A 27702-nucleotide genomic window follows, 5' to 3' on the forward strand; every position below is an offset into this window, starting at 1 on the left:
ACGTCATACTGAAATACAAATGAACTTGGTTGATTAAATAAAATGAGAGCAGAACGACACTGCGTGTGTTATTAGCGCAAACTATGCTGTCTGCTATTGACAGGAGAGAAAGAATAACGACATATGAGTAGAGACAAGACCTTCAAAATAAAGGTATTTAACGTTATAGCTATTTTGAGTTTTAAATGAGTGCAAATATATTCACATTGCTAAGCCACCCATTTTCTACATAATTCCTCCATATGTTGCTATAAAGTTTATAGTTCTTTCTCTACTGGTAGCGTTTTATAAACTTTGAGAAGTAGCGGTAGTTTCTAAATCACGGTGACCGGAAGTGCAACTTCCTATCGCTAACTTAGACAAGAGGAGGAGGTGGGCTTGCTCGTGGAGAAAGTATCAGTGGCGGCGGCGGTGCTTCACCTCCGGCTACAAACAGGAAGCTCGTCTGCGGTGCGGCGCTTCCACCTGAGACTGGAGACACCGGCCAGATGATCGCCTCTTACTCGAGCCTTTTACGCCCGAAAGCAATCTTGTTGTAAACCGTGACAAGGTTTGTTTTCTTGCAACGCTGTCTAAAGTCCTTCCAAGAAGGGTGACCCAAGGTAAGTCTTTTTTCGATCTTCTTTCAAGTGGAGTTACTGCCCTGCTATGCTTCTAGTCAAACCCATCATTTAGGCATTTCAGGAATTCCATGCATAATTGCAGTAAGATTAGGTTTATTTGAATTCATTTATATATACAGTGGAAGAATGCCCGATCTGTGGAGCGCATTTGGATACGTTTCGGATCCAAAATTTAATTTGCTGCCATGTGTTTGCTATACCGTGTGGGCAAAGAAAATGACATTTTTCCCCTCTTTCAAATCAAATTTCAACACTCGTTTCTTGGCTTCTGGCAATCATAGGCCATTATAAATCCCCACAACCTTCCCCGTTTATTGTGCCTCTGCTCATGTTACCAGGCGCGCAACAACAGATCAACTTTTGTTTGCGTTTGGTTTGATTCTTCAAGTTTATTTTTTCCCGTTTGACTTATTACCTCATTTTTGAACAGACATGTTTTCTGGTGTTTATTTTCAATATCCTTACATTTGTCAAACTCTTAACATTTTGTAATGAAAGTCTCCTTTCACCAGTGGATCAAATCTGGATGGAGATTTAGGATAAAGCTAACACAGCTCTCACCTCTGAAATGTTTACCAAGCTGGCTGTTGCCATTTGTGGAAGTCAACCACTGTATTTTGTATTTAAGATGTACAGCAGATGCACAGCTGTCACCTCTGAAATGTATACCAAGCAGGTTGTGGCAGTCAACCACTGTATTTTATATTTAAGATGTAGGCCACCGATACCAGCTGCACACATCTTCGACAGTTGAACAGAAACAAAGAGGATGTGAAACTTTTGTTGATGTTGTCAGCCATTCTACCATAAAGTTAAACGGCGCAGCGGACACATTTTATGATAGGGCCCACATGAAGAAAATGGGAGGGGAAGGGGGGGGGGGCAAACTAAACTGATCTAACGTGCAAATTGTTTTAATTAATAGGTGAGAGAATTTTAATCCGACATGCCAATCATATTTTAAAAACATATCTCTGGAAAAGTGGAGGAGCTACAAGTCCTAGGGCTGGATGATTATGGAAAAAAATGATGATTGTTTTTGCTTGATACTTGAGGGCTTAAGAAGTGTGGTCCACATGTTTGTTGTCACTTTTTTTCATGAAACAGGAAAGGTTTTATGAAAAAGCCACAAATTGATTTGCATATCTGTTTTATGACTTACTGGTGTTTATGACTTGTTTAGTAGAATTTTGTGAAGTTGTTGTATTGAATGCTTAAGACCGCTAAAAGAAAGTCTCATTGAATTTGATAAACTGCCTCTCATTGTACTTCATGGTTCTTTTGCCTTAATTTTAGTATAAATTTCAACATCCAAGATCAAAGCATTTATTTATTATTACTCAGGTTTTCAGCATATAGCCTCACAGAGCCAAGCTTTAGTAATCTTCTTGACAGAACTTAGTAATAGTTTTTAGTCAGTCAAATATTTCACGTTATCTGTGAGTGCAAAATGACAAAAAAACTTGTAAACGTATGTCTGTAACATGTTTACAAGTCTAAAACACAGACAAAGAACAACAACAAAATGTCACTGTGACATTGCAGTTATTTATGGCACAGTTGTTTTTTTCAGGCACCACCCTGTTGTTGAGAAGGGGCAACTGCCAGCTGCCCCCCGTCCCCCACTGTTGTTTTAACTTTACAGAACACTGATAAGGCTAACTGACGTAATTGGGCAGACATGAGTGAACAAAGCAGCTAAAGTATTTACTAGCAATGCTCCAAGCGTGATTGTTTGATTTCCGTGGAAAAGCCAAAAGATCAATGCCAATCACAACTCATCACCCGAAGCCCATCATTTGCAGCCTGTGTGCAATGTAGCATCCCCTCCCCCTTTGCTGCACACTGTAAATTACAGATCAAACCAGTAACTAAATCACAATACACTGGAGCCTCGGTTTTCGAACACAATCCGTTCCAGAAGGCTGTTCGAGATCGTTCGAATTCCGAATCATGTTTTCCCATCACAAATAATTGAAAAAAATGTGTAAACCGTTCCAAGTATAAAAAAAGACGTCATTTTTTCATTTGCGCATTTTTGTCCGATCGCGCAACTGCAGTGCACCGCCGAACGCGCAACCATAGCGCGTCGCCGACCGCGCAACTTCACAGCGTTGGTCGCATTATTGTGACAGAGCGGCCGCTGAAATTTAGAACATATTGTTAAAGTCCTGATGTACTTTGCAAAATTTAAGTGGACCTCAGTGCGCAGGAACTTTAATTTTGTCCGATCGCGCAACTGCAGCGCGCCGCCGAACGCGCAACTGTAGCGTGTCGCCGAACGCGCAACTGCACCGCACTGGTCGCATTATTGTGACAGAGCTGTCGCTGAAATTTTGAAAATATTTTTAAAGTCCTGATGTACTCCCCAAAATGTAAGTGGACCTCAGTGCGCAGGGAGCTTAATTTTGTCCGATCGCGCAACTGCAGCGCACCGCCGAACGCGCAACTGTAGCGCCGCCGACCGCGCAACTGCACCGCGCTGGTTGCATTATTGTGACAGAGCGGTCGCTAGAATTTAGAAAATATTCTTAAAGTCCTAATGGACTGTGAACGTCAACACACTCGTATAACACTTCAACAGCCTGGTCTCTGTAATTCACATGAAAATTCACTAGAAATATAAATGTGAGATAGGAGGAGCCTTTTGGAATTCTCCCCTCAGGTAACAAACGTACAGCAGGCCAAGACCTGCCAAGGAATGCAAAGGAGATGGCAGAAAGAAAAAAAGACTAACAGAGAGAGACAAGTGGTGGAAGGCATGCTGAAATCAAATTAATCATAAATGAGTTGTTGAGGTGCGTGTTAAGAGTCTTTACCGAATTGTGCCAAAATCAGGTGATGCGGCATGATGCAAATACTTTTGGAGATGGCAATCAAATACAGATATTCCCAAGCCATTTCATCTGTTCTTCTCCTGCTCTGTGTTTACTATGACACTGCACAATATCCCCACACACACACACTAATGTTTGAACCTCCAATTGCTGTTTTGTCCATAGGGGTGATTATTGGGCGTGAAAGACTATCTAGGTAGCAATACTTTTAGCACACACTTACGTATGTAGCATGCATATAAAGAACTGATCAATAAATGTTTTGATAATTGATTATTAAATACTGAATGCAAAACGGCTGAACTCGAAAGTTTAACACCTGCCATAATCTGAACCACATTTCACACTGTGCCAACATAAGATATCCGAGTGCTTAACTCATGTTGTATTAGCTTCGAGTTAATAAAAACTGATAAGATTGAGACATGTAATACATGTAAATTGTTCGCTTTTGACTTGGCATGCAGCCAGGGCTGCCTCACAGCCAGAGTTCCTTTCTATTGAATTGGCCAGCCGTAAACTCTCCTCTGAACTGGCTCCTCGTTGTTTGTAGCAAACCTCTTTCTAGTGAAAACGACCTGGCCTCAACATGCACTGAGCTCACATAAAACAAACATGGCAGTGTTAACGTAGGATTTCATAATGGTTTTAAAGGAAGAGATTTCATGTGCTATTTACTCAAAACTTCTTCCTAGTGAATATGACCTGACCTAAAGGTGCATTGAGCTCATATCAAACAAACACAGCAGTGTTGATGTGGGATTTCGTAATGGTTTTAAAGGAAGACATTTTATGTGCTATTTACATCAAATATTGTCGTCACTACAACCGTGTTTCGTAAGCCTATAAAGATGCCTCTGCTTGCCATCGCTCAGAAATCTATCAACCGACACAGTTCAATGGCAACTACAGTATATTAGCACTAGCAGACAATTCAACACTATAGTTTCGATGTTTTGACGGGTGAAGATTTTGCCCCACATGGTGCCCACTTTACATGAAATAATTCTATTTTATGCTTATTCCTTCAGTGCAATATTAAACAGAGTCCAGTTTTTGACTAATCCCGGCACATACAACATGAATCTGTTAATTGTTTTGTGGAAGGGAGGGCGGGATAGCTTACCCTTTAACAAAATGTACAGTAATGGCAGTAAATGAATGCATTGCATACTATGTACAAGGATCATGGTGGAGCCTATCCTAGCTGAGTGTGGGTGAGTGAAGAGACTGGCTACAATCACTAGTCAGGTGCAGGGCACAACTTCATAGTTTGTACTCTACTTCCTTAACTAGTGGTCCGTCATAGCTTTATTCACTTGTATACAGATTACACCAGGCATCGTGTTCAAAGAAGTACAAATTCTTGTGTGGCGGATGGAGCTGGGCTTTTGTGTTATAATAGGAGAGGAATGTGTTACTGGCTTACATTAGCAATTTCTTTTCCTGTGTGTGGCAGAAGTAAATGATTTCTCACCATCTCTTATCAGATGCAGTCGGTTGAACAGCAAGGCCGAAGCACATATTAGGGAGACCCTGTGGTTGTTTTCTTTTTTATTTGTTTTGTTTATTTTTTGTTTTTTCAACTTAGTTTTTATGGCTTGGGTGATCTCAAAATACAGCTAAGGAATTCAGTGGCAGGTTATACACTCTCCTGCTGCATGGCTCATACTATATTATACTATTTATAGAGATCACCTACTGGGGCTGTCACTATTGCATCTTTTTTTTTTTTAAATAGATTTTTTATTTTTTATTTTATTTGATCGATTATTCCAAAAATTAATCGAATAATCAGATTCAAAATTTGCATTTATATAGCTCAAAATCTGTTTTTATGATTTTATTTATATTTTGCGACAACTCTTTCAGATGCATACCCAGCTGGGTGTTTTTAACCAAATCAGGATGCAGCGTAAAAAACTGCGACCAGACCACACCACCACAACGTGGAAAGGTGATGATAGTAAACTACATACTGGCCCCACCTGTTATTTTTCTTCAAGGGGAAAAAAAACAGTAGTAGAATAAAAGACTGCTTTACTCGCTCTTCCATCCAATTCACATAGCACCAAAAATGACTTAATCAATCCACGTATTGCACCGCTTTTAATAAAATGTCAACAGACTGATAGATGTGGAGACAAAAAAACAACAACATGCTTTTCTAAAAACCAAGACTTTCTATATAACGCGGTTTCAGGGTTAACGCGATTCCCAAATTCTGCACCCAAAGGTTTGCGTAAAATTGAGATTTAGGTGTATTTTACATACAAGTCTGAGTAACACAACACTTGAGTGTAATATAAAGGCTTTTTCATCCTGCTCTATCTCAACTCTACAGTATGTCGTAAATGTAGAACTGAATGCACACTGGATTACGATCATTTTCCAGTGAATGAAAAGCAACCTTACTTACTCCTGCAGCAGACAGTACCCCGTCAACATTTAACTGTAACACCAGCCGATTCGAACAAGAAGGGTTAGGGTTATTGGGTTAGGGTTAGGGTCATTGAATTTGTCCCTGAATACGAATTGTATTCCTGTGTACGCCAGTCCATGTTGATACTGTGAAGTGGAAAAGCGGTTTAAGAATCAAAGTATGATTACCCATGCCCGACTTCAGACAGCCACAATACGTCACTGTCTGTCTCTCTATCTAATTTAACAATAGTCATTATGGCCAGAAAGTTTAGTCTTTGTGTCATCTGGAGTGACCGTAAGTGAATCCACAGGTGCTCAGTGAGACCTTTGCTCAGGAAGGCAGTTGGAAAGGTCGCTAATTTACTGCAATTGAGGGGGCAAATGCCAGATTACATATAGTCTCATTTACACGTCAATGGGTGCTAAAATTAAAAGATGAACCTAAATACAAGAAAAGAAAAAGTTCAGTTCAGTGCTTATTAAAAATCCTTTATCTTGCCAGTAGAAATTGTGTGTTCATTTTGTGTCATGGCTCTACACTAACTTTGTAGAACTCGTGGCATGAGCACATGATTTAGTTGCACTTTTTTATGTGAGGGTGATGCTAATGAATGTAGTAGTTTTATTTGGCATATCGTAGTTTTTTTTTTCCCTTTAATGCCAATACGCTTTTGACGCACTGTCCATCACACCAGTAGTTGGGTAGCTACATATTATTTTATAAAGAGAGAAATATTTGGCCAACTTTTGCCAAGTACTTTTTGTACCGCTGTTGGAAAGGTTGCCATAGTTTGATCTAATCGTCAGGCCAACTAATCGTTCGGGCCCACATCCAGTTGAATGGCTGTGTTTTGGTGCTTTCTCATTCCCGTAATCTCATTTACTACATAGCTTTTTGCTTGGGTAATTTTTAGCTATCATTCCAAAGGGTGCCTGACTCTTAAGCCGATAAACACACTATACACAAAGTCAGTTCAGATTTATTGGCTCAAAGTGTTGGCCCTCATTTAAACCGGGCAATACAGTTCACTTTACTGTTGCATGCAAAGAAACTTTATTCATCAACAAGGAAAACTCACTGACAGGCCACTGCTCTACAAGCTTTACAGTAATTCCATTTTTGTGGATACAACATTTGAAGGTTGTGCAAGAGTACAACGATGTGAAACAAGAAGTTCCCTCCAAAGTTGACCAAACTTTTCAAGGCCCCCCAAAGATTTAAAAAAATGAAAGCTCTTACGCCCTAAACTGTAATAAGTAGGCCACACTCTTGAAGTCGCTTGCGGGAATGAAGGGTCAAAATAATCCAGTGACTAATCCACATTTCCGATGTTATTTCAAATAGCGGTCATATTGCATACAAAGAGTGTTGTGAAAGCCTGCACGAGAGACTTGGATGATGATGATGATGATGATGATGAGTCTTTGAGTCATGTTCAGCATTCCTAACATTCCTTCTCTTGAAGATAGGTGTAGGAAAGAAAGAGTGGGTGTCTAAAGGGGGATGGGGTATCAGGGGCAGAGGGTGTATCAAAGTCTGGTCTCTGTTGTAGTGACTGCTAAGTGGACTCTTCAGATGACAAGTATTTCTTAGCCCAGTAGGGACAGGGCAGAGTGTTGCAGCAATGTCATCCCTTTTTGCGTCAGAAAGATAAACACAGGCTGATCACATTGCAACATTTGTTTTCTGGAAACGATCTAAAAGTCAAAAGAAACACAGTCAACAAAACTTTTGATTGTGTGACGCTTTCAATGTGTCCTTTCAAAGAGTTAAATGTTGGCCATCTTTTTGCTAGAGATTTTATCATTGTGTAAAACAACTCACTTCCTGGACAACCCAAGTATGATTTCACCGTAGGTGTATGTGTCATTAATTTCTTCAAATTCATACTTAAACTCTCATCAACATTTTTTTGCCTGTATTGACATATATGACATTCATGTATTCACCACTGTGGGTTTTTGTTTTTAACCGCTGCATTTCATAATCTGTTAGAAGCGAGATAGAGCATCTTAACCACTGAAGAAAAACAGGAAGTTGGCTGACTTTAGCTGGAATAGCCGTGTTTCGTGTCATCATTGCACTACTTTGCTGTATGTTGTTTTCTACACAGTTGGGTTACCATATCGCTCACTTCACATTTTAATCTCTTTGGTTTCCTTTCTGATAAATATCTACATTAGGGGTGAGCAAGGTCTGATCTAGATTTTACTACATACTGGAAATGCATTAATTTTCTTCTCCACTTTTCTAAAAAAAAAAAAAAAAAAAAAACCCCAAACATATTTTATTTGGTAATTGGTTTAAGTGACCCCATTAAGGGACTCAACATTGTCATTTTGTAGTTCAATTTATACTACACTGATAAATTTACAGTGTGCGTATTGCAAAGGGTTTGGCAAGGGTTTATTTTCACTTTGAAAATTAATCATAATTAAATATATTTTGAGGGTTTTCAGCTTTTACTTTTAGGTTCAGTCCAGTGTCAGTCTAGTTCAAAACCTGTACTGTAGAACAAATGAAGGGTGATGCTACATCAACAGGCTCTAGTAAAGTGAAGAAGTTAAAACAAATGCAAACATTTTTTTCAGACATGAATGGAAAATGCTGATTTGCGAGAACTGATGAAACAAAAGAAGTAAAACTCATGCCTGAATTTATCACACATACTTCACCTGCCATGTACTCATATTCATTATTTTTAGCAATACGATTTAGTAATACTTTACAACAAATACATCATCACAAATGTCAGATGGCAAAATTAGCATTTATAAATATACTATCAATAATCGTATCATTTATGATGAATATAATAATAAGAATAGAATTTAAGCCACAGCATTAAGTGGAAATACACACTTAATTGATGAATACTACAAACATGCAAAAAATGAGACTGGATGTTCGTTCAGTGGGACATTTTAATTCTATGGCCCAGATACACAGTATCTGGTCAAAAATGCCATCTGCTGAAATTCTCTCTGTTGAATAAATACAGTATCAGGCCAGATTGGCCTCTCCTCCACCTGGGCCTCCAGAAATAGCGTTTGCATCAGTCATGCTGCTGACTCTGCTGTTCAAATGTCATTCTTAATTCCTCCAGGCCCCACAGCACAACCATGACTGTTGCGCTACCTCTTTCTTCTTGAATGTTACTTGTAAATACAATGAAAAATCAAAACGGCAAGATGTGATTTTTTTTTTTTTTTTTAATTACACATTCCTGACCAGACAGGAGAATTTGGAGGGGGTGGGGGAAGAAGATTATTTTGATTGATGTTGAAATCATAGAAGGTAAGCCTTGCTTGATGTGTGTGGCTCGACATCGGTCAAACTGCCTTTTGTGTTTGTGAAATTGGTAGAAAGTTGCACATGCTTAAACAACACCATTCATTCATTCATTCAACAACCGCTAGGTAATACATGAATACTGGTAAACGTCTAAACCAGTAAACAGGTGTGGCATCTCACAGCATGCAGAACCACATTTCCTCCTGCCAACTGTCAACAGTCATCAAAAATGGGTAATGGGTGCAGATTCTTCCCACGTGCTCATTCAGATTCCCCTAAGAGTCACATATGTAAGAATAGCTCCAATCCATATTGTGTTCTATCTACCTAACACACCAACATGACCAAGAAGGTAATCAGTCATATATTTCTTTTTGATGTAAATACCATCATGAAGCCATATGCTTCAACCCTACAATACTAGGAAATCCCTCCGTTCAGTGCATTGTTTGGGTGGCTTTCCTTTCTTTCTTTTCTTTTCTTTTCTTGTCCCATTACTCTTGCTATTAAAATATAACAGGGTTGGGCATCATTACATAGTCTGTAAGATCTGCTTTTGCACGAGTGTTTGTAGTCTAGTCCAGTCATGATAGAAACTGTAGATGGTTTTGTAATGTTGCTCTCCCAGCAAATGTTTGCCATTTTTTATATCTTTTAAAACTGCTGGATTAGAAATTGGACCGACCCAGGAAGTTGGGTCAATTTGACACTGTTTTGCAAAAACAACTCAATTTTGGTGGTTGTTCTGTTCAGAAAAAAAATACCCGAGAAAGTTGGGTCAGTTTTAGAGTCCAATTTTTAATCCAAATTGTGTTGTTTTTGACCCAGCATTTTTAAGACTGTAACTTGTGTGTCTGTGTGCATGTCATTCATTGCCAATGTGGGGCCCTTTGTCCAGTGCTTAGATGAATGGTGGTTTAGCAAGATGCTGAGAGACCAATACTGAAAATCTAGCCCAGTGTTTGGAAGCTGTGACATTCAATGCCTCGATTCAGTGTTATTTTTGGCTGTCTCTCCCCATCTTTCCACGGTGACACGACATGACCAGTGGTTGATGTTCTGTTGAGACTGTAATTATAGTTACAGTAGGTTTTAACTTCCTACTTTTCAACACCACGCTTTTGTCGGTATTATTTCCATATCAGTGCGTCTTGGGTTTCTGGAGTGGTTATCATTTCCAATGATACTTCTTTGCACTGGTGGTCATGCTGACAAATAGCTATTTTGATGATGTACACAATCATATTCCCAGCAGTCCCATTAGAGTTATACACCACCACAAATGATTTATTTATTGTTCTATGGCCAAAGCCAATATTCTGAGCTCAATCCATTAGAGATTTGATTTTAGTTGTCAAAGACAAGCCTCAAGAAAGAAATAGCCTTCCAGATTTAAAGGAAGACCAAAATACTCCCGATTGGGAGATAAGATTAGTTCGGTTTAATTTAGTGGGCATGGTACATTCCAGACAATGCGAAGTGCACAATCTTACATTATATGTTGTTGACATGTCTTGGCAGCTAGATGTCGCGGTCATAAAAACAGGAAATAAGCTATCTTCAAATGTGAATTCCAATCATTTTATGTACTTGTTTACATTATTAAAAAATGTGGCTTCTAATGTGATGTGATACGCATGAGCATAAAGCATAACGTCAAGTGACAGGCAAAAAGACATTGTTTACGGAAGTGAATATGCTACATGATCATTTTCTATTCATTTCATGGAGATGTCTACTAAAGATGACGTCACGTCATTGCTGTCCGTAAGGAAATACATTGTCTGCATGATATCGACAAAGGAAATGTTATTGAATTGTAAAACTGAATATTCTTTCAATAAGAAAATACAATTGGAATAATTAGTCAGTTTTGTTGAATTCTTACTTATTATCTGACTACATACAGTAAGTTTACAATTTCCTGGTCAGGTAATTTGCTTCATAGCTCATCATTTTAGGTTATTTTTTAATGCCAATGGAAAATCAACTTTATAGGCTGCAAAATCAATTCATCCGTAGAATCTGAATTGTTTCCTTTCCAACCTTTTCTTTGCAGATTTCTGAGGGGAATAATATGAAACAAACGCAATAAGGGTCCTAGCACAGACCCCTGGGGGACACCACAATTCATCCTCCTCCATCTTGAACTATACTTTCCCATCTGGACATAGTGTCAATTAAGATTTCACCCAGTTATTTTCAACTCAAATTGTATTGCAATTGTTTTAGAAATTGCACTGATGATGCACTTGTGATATATTTTGCCTATTTTCTTAAATCAACAAATATACCCACAGAATACATTTTGTTAACTATTTTCTCCGTTATCTCTTCTATGAGGTCAGTCAACGGCAGAATTTTTTATCTGTTATTTTCTGAAACCATATTGGCAGTCGTTGAATAATTGATGCTTATTTCTAAAGCCCATTTAGCTGCCAGACGGATAATGACCCAAAACACTCATTAAGGTAAAGAAGTAAAGGTTGCAGTCTGACAATCAATTTCAAGTCAATTCCCAGGCAGACCATGTGTAGAGGCTGCAGTGAAATTCTGGAAAAGCATTGGGGGGGAAAAAAAAAGAACATCAGTTTGAGGATGTCAACTGGTTACAAGCTGGATGTAGTTATTGCAGACTGAGAAAAAAAAAAAACGACACCTATGTACATTTCGATTTTACTCGCAAATCCAACGAGACTTGCTGTCTAACGCGGTTTGGTCTTGGACCCCAATTTTTTTTGTCATAAATACATTTTCAAGTAGTATTTTAAATGAACGATATAAGGACTGTAGCCTAATAACTGGCGTGTAAACTTTAATGCTAGTGATTTGATGAATTTCCAATTTAAAGGCGTTTGATAAGAAGTCGAGTTGTTTGAATTTTATGACTGCTTTATTATAGTCTTATGGTTAGCTAGGTTTGTTTTTGATTCGGAAAGGGGGAGGTTCGCGGAAGCACCTCATCCACACAGTCACTCACAAGTCAAAGAGCGTGGCAGGACACACTAGTAGAATGCTGCTTTATTCTCTCTTGGCTGCTTTATTCTCGCTTCTATCCAATTCACAAAGCATCAAAATGACGTACTCAATCCGCCTGATATTGTCATCTACGTAATGGTTTTCTTATTAACGTGTTTGGATCACTCGAGGTGACAGACAGCTGCCTAAAAACATGGCTTTCTAAAAAAACAAATTTTTTTCAGGGTTCACGTAATTCTCAAATTCTGGACCCCAAAGGCTACTTCTAATCAAGATTTGGGTGTATTTGCAATAAAATATTCTCAGGTTGTTTACATGTCTGTGATCCTATTGGTTATGTATTTGTGTGTGGTGCAAGGTACTGAATGTGTCTACTAGTCACCTGAGGCTTTGGAATCCACACTTCAAAATAGAGATCATGTGAGTGTAAATAGTTGTTGTGTGTGTGTGTGTGTGTGTGTGTGTGGGGGGGGGCTGTATGATCGCCATGTGACCCTTTTGCCCCCGCGAGCCAGCTTTGTGTGTGCGTGTGGAGGATCGCTGAGGTCAAGCTGGTTGGATTTTTGTGTGTCCGTGTTTGTGCCCAAGAAAGAAATGTTGTAAGGAGGGGTGGTTGGGTGAGCCAAGGACAACACAAGGGCAGTGTTTGTGCAGGGCACGGGACTGTCCTTGCTGGCACGCATGTTCACATAGGCACACTTGCCAAAAACAGAGCCTTATTGTGGACACTCTTCCCAGTTGGGTCCACCCATTACAGTTACTTCATTGTGTCACGTAGTCAAACTGTGGCGTTTCTCTTATCTCTCTTTATCATCTTTCACACATCACTCTCTGTAGAATTCTAATTGAATTTACCCCTAGAGGGATTAAACATTAATTTAAGAGTCTCTCACATCCTTTAACTCTACGCTTTAAGGTTGGGCAGTATTCAATTCCAACAGTTTCACCATCTCCTTATTACACCAGGGTGTACGATAATAGCGTCATTAGTTTTAGACTTATTTTGTAGGTTGTACGAAACAACCTTCAGACCAACATTTTTGTGAAATTAATGGTCATTTATCTGTTCTTCTAATTTCTACTTTCCAGTTCCTGGTAGTAAAACAGCCAGGAGAGTGTGACATACCCCCAGCCTCTTCCACCATCGATACTTGTTATCGGTACTCACCCATCCTTAGTAAACAGTAAAAAAAAAAAAGTTAGTAGAATAATAGTAATGAATATAATCTAGTTGTAGACAGATAAACAAACAAACAAATAAGCACCTTCAGGGTGAGCACTCTACTCACTACATCACAAGTTGGTACACTTTGCCCGGTGAAGAATTTGTAAGCGATTCACGTCGAAATAACGATAATTGACGAGTTTCCTGTCATTTTATTACCACAAAGAGATCATCGCAGGACTCCCTCTCCAACAATAAAAGTTTTATGTATTGATATCTCATCCGGAAGCCAGCAACCGGAATTACTGTACGTGTTAGTTTTAGATTAAAATAATTCATCCCTTGTCATACAGTGGCCAACCCAGGGTAGATTGATCTTGAACTGGTTATTTTAAATCATTCCGCTCATTTTGTTTTCGTTTATGTTCTCGCTCGCTCCAGCGGCACCCAACAAATGATCTAAACTTCCCTTTGATCCCTGCGTGACGTGACTGGAGTGAAGTAACTCAAGAAAAAAAATAATTGATACACTGTCTCGCTGGGCTTCGTTGACTGCATGCAGTCATTGCCACAGCATCTGACAGCTGTTCACAGTGTGAACAAAACAGTAGTTCCAGTAATGTCACATCATTTCATTCTTCTCCTATTTTTAATATGCGATTCCCAATTGAACAAGTGAACAAATTACCACCAATTCATACACAGCTTTACTTTTGATGGTTTGACAAGCGGTACACAAAATGGATGGATATATATTTGTATTTATTTTTTTCTTCTGTTGTGGGATGATCTTAAAACCAATGTTTAGTGGCCATAGTATTCCCTTTCTATTCATGATTACCCTGTCTCCCTGTCTTCATTCATTTTCCACTCAGTTGATGTATAAGGACAAGCAGTGCCATTAGATCTAATGTCATTCCGACTCAATATTGTCACATTGCAGACTTGCACTGCCACAATCTGTCTGGCAGTTTCTCATCAATGTCACAGATAACAGTACGTCGATGCCTCTGAAGATTTTGGCTGTCGGTATCAACAATAAACTAGGAAAAAATTCTATTTGGTCTGCCCACTCATTGCATTTTTCCTGAATATGATTATTCTGAAGCCACACTTTGTGGTTTACAAGTTCAACATCACTTCCCCACAGGATATTAGTCTGCTAAAAACAAGTCTAGATTTATTGGTTTCATTCAGTGGCCCTGCATTTCTTTTGAAACGAAACAAAATGAAAGAGAGAATATGCTCTTGTCAAAAATGATTGATTGGCATGAAGTGGATTTTGACTCAAGTTCAAATTTAATTTGTGATGAAAAAAACTGAAATAAAACATAAGCCAAGGCTCTGATTCAGCGTTCATCAGCACTTTATGAATGACTTATTGGGACTTTTTCACCGGCTGTTATTTGTCACTCACTTCCTGTCTGGTGTCGCTGCTTCCTTCCTGAGTGTGGGTGTGTGCCTCTGTGTCACCGGAGATCGTTGGTGTAATGCGATGTTTGATCCAGATATGAATGGCCCACGCGCAACATTATGCTAATACAGAAAAACAAATCCACATTGTCACATGCTGTAAGCTTTTGTTTGATGTTTTCTTATTGCTTAGTGTTGGGATTTTTAATCTATCTGCATCTTACAACTTACTGTCTGTTTAAAAAAAAAAAAAAAATAGTAAAACATATCAATGAAGAAAATGACAGCACAGTTACATTTTCTTCTTCCATGTCTGTAAGCCAGTGCTCAGATTCTCAGTGTGCAGCGTTTTCTCTAGTGTGCAACAAAACTTACAGAAGTGTGTTAATTGAATTCCTTTGTGAAGTATCATTTGTTGTTGACAATTTAAGTGGCAGTACTCAGAGTGCACTGTAAAATTGACATTGCATGTTGGTATGTATTGTGTGTTCTGTTTTTATGTATACACACATGGAGAAAAATCACGACCAGTCAGTGTTTCTGCTTGAATCACTGATGTGCAAGAAGGCAGAACTTTTTTTTTGTGCATACATACTCGACATCCATAAACACAAGTATTGTTCCTGTCTGTCCATTCTACCCCCAAAGCAGTCTTGTTTGGCACCGCATGGTCACTTTTTCATCTGTGCGGTTACAATGGAACCGTTCCTCAGTGCCTTTTTCCATAAGGTAAGTCGAGCGAGGTTGTGACTTCAGTCATCTGATTCGAGTGGCTTTCACAATTCAGTTGATCCCTCCCCAGTTGATTGTAATGGAAAAGCAATGGAGGCCAAGCTTGGCCAAGAGAGGCCAGGGCGGTGCGGGCCATGGCTGTTTTGGAACGTGTGATGGAAAAGTGCATAATATTTACTGAAGAGTCATCACCTACCCACCCATTTATTATCCTAAATATAGGTATTGTTGCTGTTTTGTCACTGTTGATTCAGCCACAAAATGCACCCACACAACACACACAAGTGCCAAAGTGGATTGATCCTTCCTTCCTTCCTTGTCTTCCTTGTTATCATGTCAGAAAAAGTACGCAATGAACCCACATTTTCTTCGATGCTCTTTCTATAAAGGTCAATGATGCCACAAAAGACCACCATAGGTGTTAAGGGAGTATGTCAAAATGATGCATCCTGACTGATCAGATTTTTCTTTTTTTGGGGAGAAGCTCATTTTAGCATGGGTGTTTAAGGGAAGTTTGCGACAGTCTTTGCTGGATGTGCATGTTTTTTTTTTTTGTTTTTTTTTTTCAAAAGCTAAAACGCAATGGAGATTCTTGCCTGACAATTTCTATTTTTATGAGTTACAAAGCAGATACACGCCAGTATCGTCATACGTCCGGCTCTTTTTTTGTTTTTGTTTTTTTAGAATAATGTTGGAAAATCTGTTTGAAATGTTTGTTTTGGGATCATCAAAATATGTTGACAACTCAAACAATTTTAGACATTCTTGTGGGGTGGGGGTCTCAGTTACTCCCTTTTTTGTTTTGTTTTTAGTTTTCAGGGCTTGCCTATGTCTCTACCATCCATAAATAGTGTGAGTTTCCTGTATTGGGACATTATCGTTGCTTGTAATTGTTCCAGTAAATCAGTCACACTTTTTCTTTGAGCAACATTGGAGGTAACTTTGTCCAAGATGTCGTCAACATGACCTCCGCGCAGCCTTCTGTTTTTCACATTCCACCTACACTCAGTCACACATGAACACACAGTCACACTTTGCTGACACAAGCACCCACAATATTGCCAGTATATTTGTCATCAGTCATTTACGGGAGAGTGCGGTGTTTGTAGTCAGGAGGTGACAACGTTGTTGTGGACTTAGATGTAACACATCATGGAAGAAAGTACGTCACAAAGCATTTGATCACTGTTTACAACACAAACTGCGTTGGCGCCTAATTGTTTTCAACATTTGCACACACAAATGTAGATCACGTGACAGGGTACTGTGTAACACGAGTGTTAAAAGAACCACAATGCATGTGGTTACGGAAATACTCACCACAAGTTTTTAAGTGCTTTAAAATAACTTCTCTCATCATCTTTGGCTTGTGAGTTGTTGTTTTAACTTTGACTTGACCCATGAGTAGACAGTTTGCACAAAGTCAAACTGTACTAATCATAATTGTAAGTGATTAACTGCACAGCCCTATTCAGAAAAATAGGTCAAACCGTATGTCTTGAGATTCATCCGTACACCCTTTTGCAATTGCTGGATCTTAAGTAGTGAACAGATTATGTTCATCTCAGCTGTTGTTTCCACAAACATGACAAATAAAATAAACTTCTGTAGCTGAAATTTTAGAGTGCCGTAAGGAATGTTTAGGAAGCAAATTCTATGTCACTTTAAAGAGAAAAGAAGAACATAACATAAACTGGCTCATATTTCTTCACTTTCAGAGATAGGCCATTATCAATGTGTGTGTAGGGGAGGTTGTCTGCTGGCCGTAGCCCCTCAGGCTCCTCTGATTTCTTGCCGCATGAATCTTGCTATCCTCTCGTACCTGACATTTCGATAGACTTCTTGCTTCCTGCTACCACGTTTTTAATAACCCCACTCACCTGCGTTTGTGTGGCTTATGTGCTCATACATCAACCCATGTGTATGTGAGAGAGACAGAGAGGCACAGTGTGGTGCCATCACAGCATGTGCAGACACTCTCCAAGCTGTCTGGTGTGAAAACGTCATTTGTAGAGCCTATAATTAACAAGCTCAGACTTTATATTCATGCACGTCTTGTTCGAGTGGCCTTTGGTCTTATGAATAAATCAGTCAGACATGCCAGGTTTCATGTTTCTTGTCGTCTGGGTAATCGTGCACGGCTTAACGTTCAAGACTCACTTTTGTCTGTTTATGTTTCCTGGTGTGGCACACAATCCATAGAGGGGATTTTTAGGGCATTTCATACAATACCATAGTGTGTCTATTTCATTTACCCGATTATCTTTCATCACGATCCTACGCAGTCAAGGAAAGGCCGTCTAAAGAGAGGTTCTCCCGGCAATCTACTTTTGGAACAACACACTTTACATTATCTCCATTTGTACAGTTGATAATGGCAAGTGGCTCCAAACACTCTGCAGATATTGCACCATCCTCAGACACGTGGCATAACAGCGGCTCATCTGCCGGTTGCTCAAGCACTTAGCTCGGAGGGGAAAGAACATTAGAGGCAATCAAGCCTGTCATTTCCAACGGGCTGATTGAGCCGAAATGGATCTGTGGCGAAGTAGAGAAGTTAATGTGCAGGAACATCTGAGGACAAGCTAATGAGGAAAAGAGCAGGTGGAAGTGCTGTGGTTGAAGAAGCACAAATTGAGAGCAGTAGGATGTCCTCTTTGTGCAATTCAGTAGAACCCGTTAGATTCGAGTTCCCACATCCACTTGTGAGTTTGATTCAATATTTTGTCCTCGATTTTAATCTGAACATGTCTGTTATGTAGTCTTTGCTTGTGTTCTCTGCATGAGGACAAGTGTCCACTGTGGGAAGGGCTGGCTGACCTGTTTTGTTTGCTTAGTGGCCATTCCGCTGTGCACTGGCCTTAGCCCAAGTTAAATCCACCAGCTTCCATGTGGACACTGAACTGTTGAATTATGCTAACTTTGTTGTTAAGGAAGGCTACAAACAGAATCATCTGTATGTAGCAAACAAGAAGCAGTGCAAGGATTGTTTCAGGAATTTGTTTGCCTCTTTTGTCTCCCAGTTATACACTTCATAATAAGTTGTGAACATGCATACGGTCAAATCGGCACACATTTTTGTTTGACTGTTCTACAGGTCCTTATGGTTGAGGTGGTTTGTGCTACCTCTTGCCATGCCTCCAGCCATGACAGACCTCCTGGACATATGGGCAGACCATTCGCCCTTGGCTGGCCATGCCCCGGACCAAATCACGGTAGATTTCCTGCTTCCCACTGGTATCTACATTCAAATGGATGTTCCACGCGAGGCCACCTTTCAACATATCAAACTGGTAAGAAGAGCTCGTTTGTGGTTAACACAATTATTGTTAAAACCCGTCTCGGAAATGATTTGTGGAATTTAGTTTTTTCCTGATTTGTGTCGTTAAGTCGTAAAAAGGCAAGTCACCAAAAATTGCCATTAAGCATTGTTCTACAGAAACTTTCCTTACTTTGACAATTCAAATTTATTTTGCAAATTCGAGTTCTAACCTCTCCTGCCCCGCCCCGCCCCAACGACCAATCAGGGCTCAAAATGTTCATTCGACGAGTGTTCTCCCACGATGGGTGAAAATGGGGATTTTGTTGCTTAATTCATGTTCCACAAATATAATATTAATCAGAATGCCATGTTTAGATTATTGGGGGTGTATAGAACATACTATAATGAAGAAATTTAAGCAAAGCTAAAGTGATCAACCACTTATGTACACCACATGTGAAATTACTTTCTCTGACAAAAGCATTTGTTGAGTAATTTGTGAAAATGTGATCAATTGGAGTTTATATATACATAAATATATAATATGTCAGCGGAGCATGCATATGAGAGTGATCCCCGAAGGAAGTCTCGAAACAGAAGACAAAGCACCATTACATTATCATATGACAAACAGGAGAGAAGCCAGCCAGAGTAAGAACCCTCTTGGCCGTTTCACCAAATGAATAAGGAACACGTGAGATGTTAAGTAAGGGTATGACTTAAACCAGAAACTTTGTTTTTACCTTGTTGCCCATTCATTGATCAAAGTGTCAAGAGATGTAGTTGAAAACGCTTTATGATATTAAGTGTTAACCCATTGCCTTGAGAAATTATTGGGATAGCACTTTTGCTGGACAGATTAAGGGCATGTAGAAAAAGTTAAATGCAAACTTCGTGTTTTTTTTTTTTTAGGAAATTGTTAATTTCATTTTTGTAAACATATTGGAATACAACTCTCATTCAATCAACTCATGGGAAAAGTTACTATGATGTTGTTGGGAAACACATACAGTACAGAAGTGATTTTTGATAATACTGTATTTCATAAAGAGTTCTGTTATGATTGAGATACTTGAGAAAACATACATTTACATACTTTTGGCCATTGCATAAGACTCCACCTAGACAAGCTACTAATTCAAAAGTTCTTTTGTCATCAATTTTTCTCAGTTAATTCTTCTCTTCTATAGCTCTTATGGAAACACGCTCAGACATTCCCCTTGTTTCCTGCCTTGGGCGAGATGGAAAGCCACATGTTCCAGTGTGTCAACCAGACGGCCGTGCACGAAGAGCTAGAAGATGAAACGAGGAGACTTTGTGACGTTCGTCCCTTCTTACCGGTTCTCAAATTGGTGACACGCAACTGCGGTCGAGCTGAACGGCTGCTGGATTCCAAAATTGGTGTGCTTATTGGCAAGGGTAAGACATCTTTGATAAACAATTCAAGCTGTCACACAAGAGTCCAATTTCAAAATAATGAAGTTGCTTTGGAGTTTGAGCTATGAAATCATTCCCAAATCACAACATGCCTTCAGCACTTCCTCCCCAGCAACACCACGAGAGAATTTCGCACATTTATTTATCAGCCAGCTGTCCTGTCTGTAGCTTGTTCAAATCAGTGGCCTAATTGCTTTCTCCATTTGCACAATATATTTAATATACAGTATTTATTGACAAAAATGCATTCGATCAAAAGCAAAAATATGAGTTATAGCAGTTATACATAACATACAATATATATATATATATATATATATATATATATATATATATATATATATATATATATATATATATATATATAATATTTGTGGGTAAAAATAGGATAAGGCGAGAATATATTTACTTCGTTTCACAGTCGTAACGGGCGTCCAAGGGCAACCGTAACTATAATGTGGCCCATGACACAAATTAGTTTGATACCCCCTGGTCTAGTGTCAAAACAAATTCTGCAATACGTCAGTATAAAAGGGCTTCAGGTTAGAACATTGGCTCAGCTGATTGTCAGGGCCAATATTTGGCATTTCACGCATATCAGCATCGACCTTTAAAAAAAAAACAAATCTGCCTTCCAATAAAAGATCATAGAATTTGGCAAGCCTCAAGATTTCTTAATTTTTCATTTAGCTTGGTAACTCCTTACATTTTTTTGTTTCAACTAACCAACACATAGCTAAGTTAAACATTAACCTTTAAACTATTTTGAAATTTTGGAAAACCTTATGCTGTAGAGAACATTAGGTCGCTGTCTCTATTTTTGAAGTTTCCATTAAACTTTCTAAGATGTTGCTGTGCCTGGGAGGTTTCCGCACTTTTTCTTAGAATTTGACATTAAAGATGTCTGTAATGTAAGAGAGAAACCCGTAATATGTGGGTTTCCTCCGGGTGCTCCGTTTTCCTCCCACATTATAAAGACAAACAAGGTATTGTAATTGGGCACTTAGGTGTGATTGTGAATGTTTGTTTGTTTGTGTGACCTGCGATTGGCTGGCAATCAGTCCAGGGTGTCCTCTGCCCACTGCCCGAAGTAAACTGGGTTAGGCTCCAGCGCGCCCACGACACTCGTGAAGATTAGTGGTTCCGATAATGGATGTATCAAATCAGAAATCTGTTTATGCCTTAAGGTGTTTAACCAAAGTGTTGGGTTTGTGTTGGAAACAAAATTGACATCCTGAAAATATTTTCTTTTTTTTACTGAAAATGAATATTGGCTTCAAATATGGGTTCTTCTAAAAGTGGGACGTAATCATTCAAAACATAAGGCTGTTGTCTGCTCAAGATACCGCTTCTTCAGGTATATTATTACTCAAATAGCAAAAAATTGCAGTAGAATTTTGAAAATATACTTTGGATAGGTAGGAGGGTAAGGTTAAGCATTTGGTGGTATGGTATGGGGCCGAAATTTCAGTTTCCTTTTTTCAGCTCAGTAGACGTCATTGGACATGTTCAGTTCTTGGAATCTTTCTAAAAATAAAAAATAAAACTCAAATAAACTTGTGCTATGTCAGTCAAGTGGAAAAGTAGGTGAGGTGGAGCAGAGACTTTCAATCAAAGCTAGGGGTCATGCGAATGTTAAATGGCTTTAAATAGCAGCATGATGTTTTCATTAGCAAGGGGACTATTGTGCTGAAAACTCTTTAGTTCAATTGAGTCATAAGTGCTCAACAGAAAGCAGAGTGATGATGAGATTTAATCACTCAAGCAGTACCTTTGACATTTAGGTCCAGCATTAATATTTGGAGGCGCCTGTTTTAATTCTATACGAGACTCGGGTTGTAATTCTAACATTGGTTCCTCCACTGTACGTACATTTTGGGGCAAATAGGTGTTTGCTCTAAAGTTACTCATTTGTGAGATTGTGAATGTTTAAGCTACATGTACAAAAATAGTAATACACTCAAATAAACACTAAAAACAAAAAAAATACTTGAAAGGAATGAGCCAGGGGGTTGACATTCTGAATGCCACCTATGTATTACTAGTCTGTGGAGAGCTTTTGTTGCTTTCTTAAGTTTTCATTTAAAGTCTCTCCACATGTTATGGAGGACCAAAAGTGCCCAAATTAAATACCGTGTCAACAATAGATAGACATTTTATTTGACTGCTTTAGCTCTTATGCTTTGAAGTATTTTATTGTATGTAAATTGCAACTGCTTTTTCTCTACTAGGCCTTCATGAACTTGATGGCATGAATGACCAGGAAGTAAAAGACTTTCGCTGTAAAATGTCTCGCATCAGTGAAGAGAGAATGCAACGTCACCAGATGATGACATGGACAGAATGGATGCAGGCATGTTTTTGCCCACAGCTTGAGCCTTGGATCAGCAAAGATGGACTCAATGACCGCTCAGCTACCTTAAAAGTCATCATCCATGTTGACCAATCTCAGGTGAACTTCCACGGCTTAGCGGCCTTGACATAACTTTGTGTGTACAACATTGTTTTAGTTCATTTTTGAAATGAATATCCATTTATCCAGTTTCGGAGCCACTCTATGATGACTTTGGGCAAGACCCGATTGCCAGTAAATCGCAGGGTAGATATAGAAAACTCATAATCATTCATAATAGATAGGGCTCACATAGAGATAATTGATGATCTCTCACATTCATACCTATGATCAATAGCATCCTCAAGCTTGGTAAATCAGTAAATGTAAACTTTGTTACAAAATGTTGTGGCTCTCTAAAGAGGGAAAAAAAACGTGGTAAAACAGGCAGCTTTTCGTTTTCTTTTTTTGGCATGTGTTTGTTTATTCTATTACAATGCCAACTAGTGTCAAACAGTCAGCTGAGTGCAACATATTGTTGCCAGCAGCGGATCTTTCTTCAACCTATTGTCAGATTAAAGGAAGAAAACACCAAATATTGCAAAATGGAGATTATTTGGCTGTTTTTATTTTTGCCAAATAGCAACTCTCAACAGCTCGGTGACATCTTATGACTGGAATTCAGAAAAGTCATGTACGTCACGTGACAAGTCTAAATGAGTCAGAACTAACATCATAATTATGCCATTCTCACTGAATTTGACAGATAGGTCAGTGGATTGAAGCACTGCCTTTGGTCCATGGTCCCATTTCTCTCAGCATTTCACTTTTCGTTACAGTATTCTCTTACACAAGTAAAGGCCATATTATACTCAAGTTAAAATTGGCAGAACGTTTTATTTAGAAGGTCAGACACAATAAGCTGTAATATGGGCAGGAAGTGTGTTATTGTAGTAAAGCAAACGTGGTCATTCTTCAATGGTGTGAGTCTTCCTTGAGGGATTTCATTAAGTTTGTCATTCATGCCCATGTACCCTCTGATCTCTATTGATGTTTTCATATCTATGCTAATGTTGTTTAAACATAAAAATGTGTGCGGTATGCACCGCAATGTTCCCTAAAACGCTTCTGTTAATTTATTGATGCAATTCGATTATATTGCCGGGAAATTATAATTCCATCTCAGGAATCGGGTCAGTACTGAGCTATAATTAGAATACAACAGTAAGCCTCCCTGTTTCATTCAGAACGTATTGGCCCGTCCGTCTGAGTTCAACACGCATGTGTGTGACTTGTGTTTGTGCCGTGTTTTTAATAGTTACATTTTTACATCAACACAAAACATTTAGCATGTCACTTCATGCAGACTAGTACATACTTATTTCGGATTTATGTCCATTTTAGAACTACAGTCCTATTTATTATTCTTTTTCCTGAAGGATTCTGCCTGTTTGAAAGTGCCGGCATCCTGCAAAGCTGCCGAGCTGATAGAACTGGCTGTAAGGAAGTGGTTGACAACTCATGGGCATGAGGAGGAGGCATGGAGAGGACAGTATGTCCTGAGAGTCAGCCATTGCATGGAGTTCCTCTGTGGAGACCATGCGCTCTGTGAATACAAGGTCAGTGAGTGAGCTTTATTACAAGTTAAGATGAGAATTTAATGTTGAATCAAGATTCTATTGATGAGACTGATAGAGAGGCAGATACACACACACACACAGGTGCACGGAGAAAAATATAATGTCGCAAAGGACTATATGCCAGGATTTCGACTTGAAAAAAAAAAAAGAGTGTGATAAGAAAAGAGTAGTACTTTCACTGTTTTTAAAAGTGTTATGAGTGCGTTAAGAAAATGTTATTTGTTTACATCGTTTTTGATTCATTTGAAAATTGTGTAGCTATGAAATTATTGTCTTTGTGTCATTTCATTGTGTTTACTGATCAACTGTTCGAAGACAAAATAATAGTCATTAATGACATTTTTGTGTCCTCTTCTTATTTGGAAAAAGTATCAAAATACATTTAGTACCGGTACTGATACCAAAATGTGGGGCATATACAATGATATTGCTGTCAGAATAAAATTAATAAAAAAGCTGTACTGCTTATTATATCCAAGCAGGGCATTTTCAATATGTATCAGATAAATGTTTATTCCATTGTCAATGGTCATTCAATCTAGTGTATCCTTTCCTGTGTGTAGTATATACGCACATGCATGCAGGCAAGGGAGTCTCCACACCTTACCCTGGTTTCCTCCAGTACAGTCAAGGCCATGTTTGAAAAGGAAATAACTGCCATTGGAGCAGTGGTCAGTCGCAAGTCCTCCAACCCACCTCTGCCCCTACCTCCAAAAAGAAGGGTTCCCGTGGTGAGTCACTCATGTGCTTCACTCTGAAGCTGGAAAAACAGTGTGATGCAGTGCAACCACAATAATGAATACATTTTTATTATAGCTCTTTGTACACTCTGAAATTGTGAGAAAATTAAAACAAAAGGAAAGGCTTTTTCAAGAAAATTAATAGTTATTTACTATTGAGATTTTTCTAAAGATAATCATTGTCGGGGCCACATTTAATAGTGTAATGATTCACATAGCATCCTTTCAGGCTCTATTAGAGTTCACTCTGTCATTGATTGGTAATCAATTTATTCTCTTATCCCAAGGCAGCTTTGATATGTTCCATCTTTCCTTTGATCCATAACAGGATAAATGGTGTAATGTTTATTAATTATTAATAGTGTTATTATTATATTTGACGTAAATAGGTTTGGAGTGTTTTATAAACATTGATTAATATATGGGGTGGGTGCATGGACAATTGTATTTCAGTGGCCATCAAAAGGGACTGGGCTAAGACCTAATATGATTTGTTTGTAGCTAATTTAGATGTGACGTGTAGACAGTAAATGTTCTTCAGCACACTTAAATACTTTGTTCAAATAATCCAATGTTAATGTAGTCATGTGCAGTCATTGTTTCAACAAAATACCCCAAAACAGGTTTACCAAGCAAACGCGTCGCCATGAACTCCTGTGTTTTAGGAGGATCTGTTTTTTGTTTCCTGCCTTTATTTGCCTCCCTGCCCTGAAAAATAAATACATAAAAGTAAATATACCGCTAATTTTTACTATAAACTCTACATGGTGTTGTCACCCTCTCATGTTTGCTTATTGTAAAGAGCAAGTGATTGTAATTGGCAAGTATTCAACAATGGAAAATAAAGACCTCTCCCACACACACACACGCCGACATACGCTCACACACACAGACACACCTTTTATTATTGTGGTTGTAGTAATAGCGTGCGCCTTGCAACATACAGCCCACCACATGCATATATGTATGGCAGTTTATTGTGGTGCTGCTGCTGCTACTGCATTCATTGTATTTTTTTTTCTCATCCTACAGCAAGCACAGACTTGTGTGTGGGACGTGCCAAGCCCATTTAAAATAGTTCTATTGAAAGGCTGCAAGGTGAATGCGGAGGAGACTGCTAAGGTAAACCTTGTACACATCCATTACAGTATTGCATTACTATTAACATAAAAAAAATCAGTAACAGTAAAAAAAACAAAAAAAAACAAAATAAGGTAGTTTGATTGGAAACTCCCTTACTTAATAATAACCATCTCCAAAATGTATTATTTATATTTATTGTAACTAGCGCCACCAAATTTAAACCAGAGCATATTTCTTTTGTAATGGTCTACACAGGTCCAGGTCAGGGCCGGGCTTTTTCACGGAACAGAGCTTTTATGCAAACCAGCTGTGAGCAGCGAGAGCAACGGCCGTTCAGAGCACACGTGGAAAGACAGCACATTAGAGTTTGACATCTCGGTTTGTGACCTGCCGCGGATGACGCGCCTGTGCTTTGCCATCTATGCCGTCATGGATAAGGTCAAGAAGCAAAAGTCTACCAAAAATGCTCATCTAAATAAATACCAGACCATTCGGAAAGCAGGGAAAGTGGTAAGAAGCCGGCAGGGTCACTAACTTTCCCGCTTTTTGACTCCTAACTTCTGTCTTTGTTTTGTAGCACTACCCCATAGCCTGGGTGAACACAATGGTGTTTGACTACAAAGGTCAGCTAAAGATGGGAGATATCATCCTTCACTGCTGGTCTTCGTTTCCTGGTATTAAACTCAACCATTCACTTCTAATTATTTGACTTCAGTAAAAAGCTGCTTAAGCGTGTTCAGGAATTAACCAAGATATGAATTTTGCTTTGGACAGATGAACTTGAAGAGATGTTGAATCCCATTGGAACTATTCAGACCAATCCATTCACAGAAAACGCCACAGCTCTGCACATCAATTTCCTCGAATACTCGCCGCACCCCATCATTTTCCCTCCCTTTGACAAGGTCAGACCACAGTAAGCAATTGATCATTTGGTACAGTACCTGCAGTGACTTGAAAAGGTATCGATACCCATTGAACTTCACAACTTGTGACCTTAGAATCACAAATGTATTTTGTTGAGATTTTATGCGCAAAGCATCACGTAGTCAAATTAGTCCTCAAGATTGTATGTGATATAAATCTTAAATAGTCCGATTTCCTCGCACATCGCAAAAAACTTTTTCGCCTGGCAAGCAGTTTAGGGCCGACTGCTTGAAGTCAGCAGGGATAGTCTCCGGCATGCCCGCGACCCTTGTGAGGAAAAGCGGTTCAGAAAATGGATGGATGGATTGATAAATCTTAAAGCATAGTTGAATTATAAAACAGATAGTGTAAATATCCCAACTCTGAATCATCAAAAGGAGCACTATTCAATCCACTCGTCTCAATATGAGAAAAGTATGGCACTATTGTAAACCAGCTAAGACATGGCATCCAATACCATGTTAATAATGTTACATTATCAAATTCATATCATGAAACTTTTGATACTTAAGTCAGACAGTCTTTAGCAGACCGTTAAGTACTACTTTGTGTAGGTTGATCATGTAAATTTTAAGAATAAAACATTTGAATTTTGGGTTGTAAGATGACAATATGTGAAAATATTCAAGGGGTATGAACACTTTTTCAAGACACTGAATTCTCTGATATGTGGGTGAACGTCCATTCATACTTTTTTTTACAGATCCTGGAAAAAGCTGCTGAGATTGCTCGAGCAAGTGACTGTGCACCAATGGTGAGTTAATGTACAGTAGGTTGTAATTGCACATATAAAGTCAAGTAAAAAACAAAACT

At 38.8% G+C, this 27702-nt stretch overlaps 1 protein-coding gene across 1 annotated transcript in view; it reads left to right on the forward strand.

Moving 5' to 3' along the window:
• The first annotated feature begins 379 nt into the window (after positions 1-379).
• Positions 380-27702, forward strand: part of pik3cb (phosphatidylinositol-4,5-bisphosphate 3-kinase, catalytic subunit beta) — a 33231-nt gene continuing 5908 nt past the window's right edge. The window contains exons 1-11 of the mRNA XM_085916485.1: positions 380-602; positions 18566-18761; positions 19921-20149; positions 22399-22619; positions 23939-24118; positions 24703-24870; positions 25912-26001; positions 26218-26472; positions 26540-26636; positions 26737-26867; positions 27593-27643. Of these exons, the coding sequence (XP_085772611.1) occupies positions 18603-18761; positions 19921-20149; positions 22399-22619; positions 23939-24118; positions 24703-24870; positions 25912-26001; positions 26218-26472; positions 26540-26636; positions 26737-26867; positions 27593-27643 (1581 nt within the window). The 5' untranslated portion in view covers positions 380-602; positions 18566-18602. The remainder of the gene's footprint in view (positions 603-18565; positions 18762-19920; positions 20150-22398; positions 22620-23938; positions 24119-24702; positions 24871-25911; positions 26002-26217; positions 26473-26539; positions 26637-26736; positions 26868-27592; positions 27644-27702) is intronic.

The sequence above is a fragment of the Syngnathus leptorhynchus genome, chromosome 7 (genome assembly GCF_054491065.1).
Source record: "Syngnathus leptorhynchus isolate UIUO chromosome 7, UIUO_Slep, whole genome shotgun sequence".
In the NCBI taxonomy this organism is placed as follows: Eukaryota; Metazoa; Chordata; class Actinopteri; order Syngnathiformes; family Syngnathidae; genus Syngnathus; species Syngnathus leptorhynchus.